Source organism: Oncorhynchus keta, chromosome 10, assembly GCF_023373465.1.
Source record: "Oncorhynchus keta strain PuntledgeMale-10-30-2019 chromosome 10, Oket_V2, whole genome shotgun sequence".
Classification (NCBI taxonomy): Eukaryota; Metazoa; Chordata; class Actinopteri; order Salmoniformes; family Salmonidae; genus Oncorhynchus; species Oncorhynchus keta.
In genome coordinates, this window is record NC_068430.1 from 551,944 (window position 1) to 562,500 (window position 10,557).

Below are 10,557 nucleotides of genomic sequence, written 5' to 3' on the forward strand. Positions count from 1 at the left end.
GACAACAACCACCCGATGTCACAGGAGGACCAAAAAGATCATCAAGGACAACAACCACCCGATGTCACAGGAAGGCCATAAAGATCATCAAGGACAACAACCACCCGATGTCACAGGAAGGCCATAAAGATCATCAAGGACAACAACCACCCGATGTCACAGGAAGGCCATAAAGATCATCAAGGACAACAACCACCCGATGTCACAGGAAGGCCATAAAGATCATCAAGGACAACAACCACCCGATGTCACAGGAAGGCCATAAAGATCATCAAGGACAACAACCACCCGATGTCACAGGAAGGCCATAAAGATCATCAAGGACAACAACCACCCGATGTCACAGGAAGGCCATAAAGATCATCAAGGACAACAACCACCCGATGTTACAGGAAGGCCATAAAGATCATCAAGGACAACAACCACCCAATGTCACAGGAAGGCCGAAAAGATCATCAAGGACAACAACCACCCGATGTCACAGGAAGGCCATAAAGATCATCAAGGACAACAACCACCCGATGTCACAGGAAGGCCGAAAATATCATCAAGGACAAAAACCACCCGAGCCACTGCCTGTTCACCCCGCTATCATCCAGAAGGCCACTTTAATAAATGGATCACTCGTCACTTGGCAGTTGCAAAGAAAAAGCCATATCTCAGACTGGCCAATTAAAATAAAAGATTAAGATGGGCAAAAGAACAGACACTAGACAGAGGTTCTCTGCCTAGAAGGTCAACTTCCCGGAGTTGCTTCCCGGAGTTTCTGCCCCAATGCAGACAGCACTAAAGTTAGGTGGAGGAGGAATAATGGTCTGGGGCTGTTTTTCATGGTTCGGGCCCCTTAGTTCCAGTGAAGGCAAATATTAACACTACAGCATACAACGACATTCTAGACGAGTCTGTGCTTCCAACTGTGTGGCAGAAGTGTGGGGAATGCCCTTTCCTGTTTCAGCATGACAATGCCCCCATGCACAAAGCGAGGTCCATACAGAAATGGTTTGTTACGATCAGTGTGGAAGAAATTAACTGGCCTGCACAGAGTCCTGATCTCGAACTCATCGAACACCTTTGGGATGAATTGGAACGCCGACTGCGAGCCAGGTCTAATCACCCAACATCCGTGCCCGACCTCACATAATGCTCTTGTGGCTGAATGGAAGCAAGTCCCCTCAGCAATGTTCCAACATCCTAGTAGAAAGCCTTCCCAGAAGAGTGGAGACTGTTATAGCAGCAATGTTCCAACATCCTAGTAGAAAGCCTTCCCAGAAGAGTGGAGACTGTTATAGCAGCAATGTTCCAACATCCTAGTAGAAAGCCTTCCCAGAAGAGTGGAGACTGTTATAGCAGCAATGTTCCAACATCCTAGTGGAAAGCCTTCCCAGAAGAGTGGAGGCTGTTATAGCAGCAATGTTCCAACATCCTAGTGGAAAGCCTTCCCAGAAGAGTGGAGATTGTTATAGCTGCAATGTTCCAACATCCTAGTGGAAAGCCTTCCCAGAAGAGTGGAGGCTGTTATAGCTGCAATGTTCCAACATCCTAGTGGAAAGCCTTCCCAGAAGAGTGGAGGCTGTTATAGCAGCAAAGTGGGGACCAACTCCATATTAATGCCCATGATTTTGGAATGAGATGTTCAACAAGAAGGTGTCCACATACCTTTTGGTCGTGTAGTGTGTGTTTAGCAGAGGTCTTCTGGGTACAAAACGGAAGGGTATAAAAATCCACTAGCGATGCACTTACAGGTCCAACAACACACTAAGGTTCTACGGTCTGAGGTAAATAACAAGCGACTTTCAAGTGCAACTTTATACAATATTTTGGGAAACCACTCAGTTTTAAAACTACAACATTTTCTCTCAGCCCCTCAGGTGAAATGTGTAGAGCTGCAGGAAGTTAACTGTTATCCCCCCTCCAAAAATGGGACCTACGGTTTGCCAATGCCTGTGTTTAGAATAACTGTTGTACTCTGCATGACTACGTGTCCAGCAAGTCAACACATGGTCCAAAGGCTAAACTCTCATAGCGTGCCTTTATTGTCTAATTATGCAAAGCCTCCAAAACTGCAGGAAAAATGTCTATCCTCAGGTTTATATCCCCCCCCCCCAGTTTTTACACCTGTTAACTTTAGTCCCTGTGGCCATATTCGGTATTACCAAACACACTACTCCCTTCTCAATAAAGGGATTGTTTTAGTCGTTGTGTTTAGAGCGGTTGTGAATGTAATTCCTATCTGGCTACAGAGACTAAATAGAAGTTGATGACCTGTAATCTCTGTAACAATGTTCAGGGTAACATACACAGACTTACCCTCCAGACTTAGGGACTTGAGCTCAGGGTTGTTGAGAGGAGGGAAGTTGGTCAGTTTAGCGTTCTCACACGTCACAGTGACATCAGAGATATCACAACCTAGCGGGAGGGTGATCCCAGGTCTATGTACCACCACCTCTTTTCCATCCTCCTCTTCTCTGTCAGTGGGCTTGGCTAGGGGAGGAGGATGGAGGTCCTCTTCGGTCGGCTCATCTGGAAACATTTGGAAAACATCTCCTCTCAGCAGCCACTCCATCTCCTCCTCTTCGTCCTCTTCTTCTTCTTCTTCTTCCTCTTCCAGCTCTGCTAGTTCCCTCAGTTTCTCTTTTAGCTCCTCCTCATGTCTTCTCCTCTCCTCCTCCAGCTTCCTCTCCCGCTCCTTCATGGCCACCTCCTCCTTTAGTCTCCTTGCCTCTTCCTGCCTCCTCTCTTCCTTCTCCATTTGCAGCCTCTCCTCCTCCTGCCTCCTCCTCTCCTCCTGCCTCCTCCTCTTCTCCTCCTGCCGCCTCCGCTGTCTCTCCGCCTCCTCCTTCTGTTTCTTCCTCCTCTTTTCCTTCTCGAGGAGGCGCTGCTCCTCCTCTCTATTCAGGAGCTCAATCTCGGCCTTGGTGCGGGTCACCACGGGGTCAAGGATTGGGTCAAGGTCAGGGATCACAGAGTCAGGGTCGTTGGCTACCGGGGAATCGCCAGAGAAGTCAAGGACATCACCACGGGAAGCTGGCCCAGCCAATCAGAACCACAGAGTGTTAGAGAGGAGGACGGAGAAGGGAGGGAGGGGAAAGAGGGAAGCAGAAATGGCCCAGTGAGAATTCATGTCTCCATCAATGATCATTTAAAAAGATATGAACTGCTATTCCAGATGAGTTGTTATGTATAAACTGACCAGTTTAATAAGAGTCTGGAAGCAGCAGTTGTGATGTGTGTAACATGAATGTGTGTGTGTGTGTGTGTGTGTGTGTGTGTGTGTGTGTGTAGCATGAATGTGTGTGTGTGTGTAGCATGAATGTGTGTGTGTGTGTAGCATGAATGTGTGTGTGTGTGTAGCATGAATGTGTGTGTGTGTGTAGCATGAATGTGTGTGTGTGTAGCATGAATGTGTGTGTGTGTAGCATGAATGTGTGTGTGTGTAGCATGAATGTGTGTAGAATGTGTGTGTGTGTGTGTGTGTGTGTGTGTGTGTGTGTGTGTGTGTGTGTGTGTGTGTGTGTGTCTGTGTGTGTGTGTGTGTGTCTGTCTATGCATGTGTACTAAAGGTGCAGAGAGTCAGTGCAGATGTCGAGTTGAAGCGCTCAGCAGTCTGATGGCTGCTGAAAACAGTTTGAACAATACTGTGAAAATTATGTTAATGCCCTTTTAGTGTAAAAGCTGCCTGAAACTTCAGCCTGTTTTGGTGGGATGGAGTTTTGGCCTACCTGGTTAAATCACTAGGTGGTAAATTAGTTCATAAACTAATAAGAAAGAGAGTTCCAAACCTCTGCCAATAACAGCTAGTTTTGTAAATAATAATAATAATAATAATTAGTTCCTAACTGACTTGCCTAGTTAAACAAAATATATGTTTTCAGTTTTCCCCTCCCCCATTCAAAAAATCATAGCAAAATTATTGTTTGAGAAATTGTTCTTTGCGAAGAAGCAATTTTGATTTATTTTTTACTTTGTTTTAAATGAAAAAAGTCAAAAATATCACAGTAAGGTACTTAGTTGTTACCTAGAAAAGATATTGAGGTTTAAAAAACTAACTGTACTGGACCTTATAGCTAAGTTAAGCTAGATAATTATACCCTTTAACACTAGATAATTATACCCTTTAACACTAGATAATGATATCCTTTAACACTAGATAATGATACCCTTTAACACTAGATAATGATATCCTTTAACACTAGATAATGATACCCTTTAACACTAGATAATGATATCCTTTAACACTAGATAATTATACCCTTTAACACTAGATAATTATACCCTTTAACACTAGATAATGATATCCTTTAACACTAGATAATGATACCCTTTAACACTAGATAATGATATCCTTTAACACTAGATAATGATACCCTTTAACACTAGATAATGATATCCTTTAACACAACCACATCATTCAGACAAACACCTACCGGTGTCCATACAGACGGGACAGCACTCGCCGGAGGGGGTGTAGGGGAAGTGACATCGATGAGGAGGACATGTGACCTCGTCACACAGCACCTCCCCTCCGCTACACAGACAGGTGACACACGGCTTGGGGGACCAGACGGCCTGATCAAACATGGTGATGCCCTGGTACACACACTGGCCCTTTTTACCTGCGGGAGAGATGGGGAAGTGCAGGGTTTGTTAGGAGATGCTAGGTGACACATGGCTTGGGACACCGGTGGCCTGATCAAACCATAGAAATGTATAGAGAGCTCTACTTGGAAATAACATTTTGTTGCATGAACATTGCCATCAAAGATATTAATAACTAACCCAAGATAAGTCATTTGTGTCGTTTCCAAATGAAGCATAGAGAACAAAACAATCAAGTCGGTTAAGGAATGCTTTCTCTGTGAAGTGCAATAACTATCGTCGCTGTTGAACTCCTTGTAAACAATGCCATTTTTTTTGTTTTTACTTTGGCAAAGGGTCGATTCTACAAAACTTTGTGCACTTTGTGTGTAACAGATCCTAGTTTTGGGAACAGAAAACTGTGAGAAAAATTGTCAGAATGTCGGCTCAACTCCATCTCGCTCCAAACTCTCTCACGGCCGGCCACCATATTTGGTGGGGAACGAAATATCCAGCCAGATGTTTCAGATTTATACATCCATTGAAACATCTGGCTCCTTGTTCTGTCTGTGTTGCCATTGAGGGCCACCATTTTAAAGTAGTTAGCTGGGTGGGGATTCCAATTGGTTGGGAGGCGTCAGCCAATGATCAGAGCATTGTCTTCTGTAAGTAAGCATTTCACTGTACGGTCTACCTAGTGGTCTAGTGGTCACAATAAATACATGGCACAAGACCTGGTTCAAGGTCTACCTAGTGGTCTAGTGGTCACAATAAATACATGGCACAAGACCTGGTTCAAGGTCTACCTAGTGGTCTAGTGGTCACAATAAATACATGGCACAAGACCTGGTTCAAGGTCTACCTAGTGGTCACAATAAATACATGGCACAAGACCTGGTTCAAGGTCTACCTAGTGGTCTAGTGGTCACAATAAATACATGGCACAAGACCTGGTTCAAGGTCTACCTAGTGGTCTAGTGGTCACAATAAATACATGGCACAAGACCTGGTTCAAGGTCTACCTAGTGGTCTAGTGGTCACAATAAATACATGGCACAAGACCTGGTTCAAGGTCTACCTAGTGGTCTAGTGGTCACAATAAATACATGGCACAAGACCTGGTTCAAGGTCTACCTAGTGGTCTAGTGGTCACAATAAATACATGGCACAAGACCTGGTTCAAGGTCTACCTAGTGGTCTAGTGGTCACAATAAATACATGGCACAAGACCTGGTTCAAGGTCTACCTAGTGGTCGAAGTGGTCACAATAAATACATGGCACAAGACCTGGTTCAAGGTCTACCTAGTGGTCTAGTGGTCACAATAAATACATGGCACAAGACCTGGTTCAAGGTCTACCTAGTGGTCTAGTGGTCACAATAAATACACGGCACAAGACCTGGTTCAAGGTCTACCTAGTGGTCTAGTGGTCACAATAAATACATGGCACAAGACCTGGTTCAAGGTCTACCTAGTGGTCTAGTGGTCACAATAAATACATGGCACAAGACCTGGTTCAAGGTCTACCTAGTGGTCTAGTGGTCACAAATACATGGCACAAGACCTGGTTCAAGGTCTACCTAGTGGTCTAGTGGTCACAATAAATACATGGCACAAGACCTGGTTCAAGGTCTACCTAGTGGTCGAGTGGTCACAATAAATACATGGCACAAGACCTGGTTCAAGGTCTACCTAGTGGTCTAGTGGTCACAATAAATACATGGCACAAGACCTGGTTCAAGGTCTACCTAGTGGTCTAGTGGTCACAATAAATACATGGCACAAGACCTGGTTCAAGGTCTACCTAGTGGTCTAGTGGTCACAATAAATACATGGCACAAGACCTGGTTCAAGGTCTACCTAGTGGTCTAGTGGTCACAATAAATACATGGCACAAGACCTGGTTCAAGGTCTACCTAGTGGTCTAGTGGTCACAATAAATACATGGCACAAGAACTGGTTCAAGGTCTACCTAGTGGTCGAGTGGTCACAATAAATACATGGCACAAGACCTGGTTCAAGGTCTACCTAGTGGTCACAATAAATACATGGCACAAGACCTGGTTCAAGGTCTACCTAGTGGTCACAATAAATACATGGCACAAGACCTGGTTCAAGGTCTACCTAGTGGTCTAGTGGTCACAATAAATACATGGCACAAGACCTGGTTCAATAAATCCTCAATGGAGCTGCCCATGCTGTCACACATGGCATAATGGCACAGATAAGTTGAGACCTTTGTCCTTCTCTACGACTCCAACATGCTGAGGCCATGGCATACATATGTCCTTCTCTACGACTCCAACATGCTGAGGCCATGGCATACATATGTCCTTCTCTACGACTCCAACATGCTGAGGCCTTGGCATACATATGTCCTTCTCTACGACTCCAACATGATGAGGCCATGGCATACATATGTCCTTCTCTACGACTCCAACATGCAGAGGCCTTGGCATGCATATGTCCTTCTCTACGACTCCAACATGCTGAGGCCTTGGCATATACATATGTCCTTCTCTACGACTCCAACATGCTGAGGCCTTGGCATACATATGTCCTTCTCTACGACTCCAACATGCTGAGGCCTTGGCATACATATGTCCTTCTCTACGACTCCAACATGATGAGGCCATGGCATACATATGTCCTTCTCTACGACTCCAACATGCTGAGGCCATGGCATACATATGTCCTTCTCTACGACTCCAACATGCTGAGGCCATGGCGTACATATGTCCTTCTCTACGACTCCAACATGCTGAGGCCTTGGCGTACATATGTCCTTCTCTACGACTCCAACATGCTGAGGCCTTGGCGTACATATGTCCTTCTCTACGACTCCAACATGCTGAGGCCTTGGCATACATATGTCCTTCTCTACGACTCCAACATGATGAGGCCATGGCATACATATGTCCTTCTCTACGACTCCAACATGCTGAGGCCATGGCGTACATATGTCCTTCTCTGACTCCAACATGCTGAGGCCATGGCGTACATATGTCCTTCTCTACGACTCCAACATGCTGAGGCCTTGGCGTACATATGTCCTTCTCTACGACTCCAACATGCTGAGGCCTTGGCGTACATATGTCCTTCTCTACGACTCCAACATGCTGAGGGCTTGGCGTACATATGTCCTTCTCTACGACTCCAACATGATGAGGCCTTGGCGTACATATGTCCTTCTCTATGACTCCAACATGCTGAGGCCATGGCATACATATGTCCTTCTCTACGACTCCAACATGCTGAGGCCTTGGCATACATATGTCCTTCTCTACGACTCCAACATGCTGAGGGCTTGGCATACATATGTCCTTCTCTACGACTCCAACATGCTGAGGCCTTGGCATACATATGTCCTTCTCTATGACTCCAACATGCTGAGGCCATGGCATACATATGTCCTTCTCTCCGACTCCAACATGCTGAGGCCATGGCATACATATGTCCTTCTCTACGACTCCAACATGCTGAGGCCATGGCATACATATGTCCTTCTCTACGACTCCAACATGCTGAGGCCTTGGCATACATATGTCCTTCTCTACGACTCCAACATGCTGAGGCCTTGGCATACATATGTCCTTCTCTACGACTCCAACATGCTGAGGCCTTGGCATACATATGTCCTTCTCTACGACTCCAACATGCTGAGGCCATGGCATACATATGTCCTTCTCTACGACTCCAACATGCTGAGACCTTGGCATACATATGTCCTTCTCTACGACTCCAACATGCTGAGGCCATGGCATACATATGTCCTTCTCTACGACTCCAACATGCTGAGTCCTTGGCATACATATGTCCTTCTCTACGAGTCCAACATGATGAGGGCTTGGCAGACATATGTCCTTCTCTACGACTCCAACATGCTGAGACCTTGGCATACATATGTCCTTCTCTACGACTCCAACATGCTGAGGCCTTGGCATACATATGTCCTTCTCTACGACTCCAACATGCTGAGGCCTTGGCATACATATGTCCTTCTCTACGACTCCAACATGCTGAGACCTTGGCATACATATGTCCTTCTCTACGACTCCAACATGCTGAGGCCTTGGCATACATATGTCCTTCTCTACGACTCCAACATGCTGAGACCTTGGCATACATATGTCCTTCTCTACGACTCCAACATGCTGAGACCTTGGCATACATATGTCCTTCTCTACGACTCCAACATGCTGAGGCCATGGCATACATATGTCCTTCTCTACGACTCCAACATGCTGAGGCCATGGCATACATATGTCCTTCTCCGACTCCAACATGCTGAGGCCATGGCATACATATGTCCTTCTCTACGACTCCAACATGCTGAGGCCATGGCATACATATGTCCTTCTCTACGACTCCAACATGATGAGGCCATGGCATACATATGTCCTTCTCCGACTCCAACATGCTGAGGCCTTGGCATACATATGTCCTTCTCCGACTCCAACATGCTGAGGCCTTGGCATACATATGTCCTTCTCTACGACTCCAACATGCTGAGGCCTTGGCATACATATGTCCTTCTCTACGACTCCAACATGCTGAGGCCTTGGCATACATATGTCCTTCTCTACGACTCCAACATGCTGAGGCCTTGGCATACATATGTCCTTCTCTACGACTCCAACATGCTGAGGCCTTGGCATACATATGTCCTTCTCTACGACTCCAACATGATGAGGCCATGGCATACATATGTCCTTCTCTACGACTCCAACATGCTGAGGCCTTGGCATACATATGTCCTTCTCTACGACTCCAACATGCTGAGGCCTTGGCATACATATGTCCTTCTCTACGACTCCAACATGCTGAGGCCATGGCATACATATGTCCTTCTCTACGACTCCAACATGCTGAGGCCTTGGCATACATATGTCCTTCTCTACGACTCCAACATGCTGAGGCCTTGGCATACATATGTCCTTCTCTACGACTCCAACATGATGAGGCCTTGGCATACATATGTCCTTCTCTACGACTCCAACATGCTGAGTCCTTGGCATACATATGTCCTTCTCTACGACTCCAACATGCTGAGGCCATGGCATACATATGTCCTTCTCTACGACTCCAACATGCTGAGACCTTGGCATACATATGTCCTTCTCTACGACTCCAACATGATGAGGCCATGGCATACATATGTCCTTCTCTACGACTCCAACATGCTGAGGCCATGGCATACATATGTCCTTCTCTACGACTCCAACATGCTGAGGCCATGGCATACATATGTCCTTCTCTACGACTCCAACATGATGAGGCCATGGCATACATATGTCCTTCTCTACGACTCCAACATGCTGAGGCCTTGGCATACATATGTCCTTCTCTACGACTCCAACATGATGAGGCCATGGCATACATATGTCCTTCTCTACGACTCCAACATGCTGAGGCCATGGCATACATATGTCCTTCTCTACGACTCCAACATGCTGAGGCCTTGGCATACATATGTCCTTCTCTACGACTCCAACATGCTGAGGCCATGGCATACATATGTCCTTCTCTACGACTCCAACATGATGAGGCCATGGCATACATATGTCCTTCTCTACGACTCCAACATGCTGAGGCCATGGCATACATATGTCCTTCTCTACGACTCCAACATGCTGAGACCTTGGCATACATATGTCCTTCTCTACGACTCCAACATGCTGAGGCCATGGCATACATATGTCCTTCTCTACGACTCCAACATGCTGAGGCCTTGGCATACATATGTCCTTCTCTACGACTCCAACATGCTGAGGCCTTGGCATACATATGTCCTTCTCTACGACTCCAACATGCTGAGGCCATGGCATACATATGTCCTTCTCTACGACTCCAACATGATGAGGCCATGGCATACATATGTCCTTCTCTACGACTCCAACATGCTGAGTCCTTGGCATACATATGTCCTTCTCTACGACTCCAACATGATGAGGGCTTGGCATACATATGTCCTTCTCTACG

The 10,557-nt window shown here is 46.1% G+C and overlaps 1 protein-coding gene across 3 annotated transcripts in view; it reads right to left on the bottom strand.

Annotated features, from left to right (window-relative positions):
* LOC118379861 (extracellular matrix protein 2-like) overlaps positions 1-10,557 on the bottom strand; it is a 46,870-nt gene that overhangs the window by 15,830 nt on the left and 20,483 nt on the right. For all 3 annotated transcript variants that reach the window (XM_052526157.1, XM_052526155.1, XM_052526156.1), the window contains 2 exons: positions 4,425-4,613; positions 2,308-3,024 (listed from right to left, as the gene is read on the bottom strand). In XM_052526157.1, coding sequence (XP_052382117.1) covers positions 2,308-3,024; positions 4,425-4,613 — 906 coding nt within the window. The remainder of the gene's footprint in view (positions 1-2,307; positions 3,025-4,424; positions 4,614-10,557) is intronic.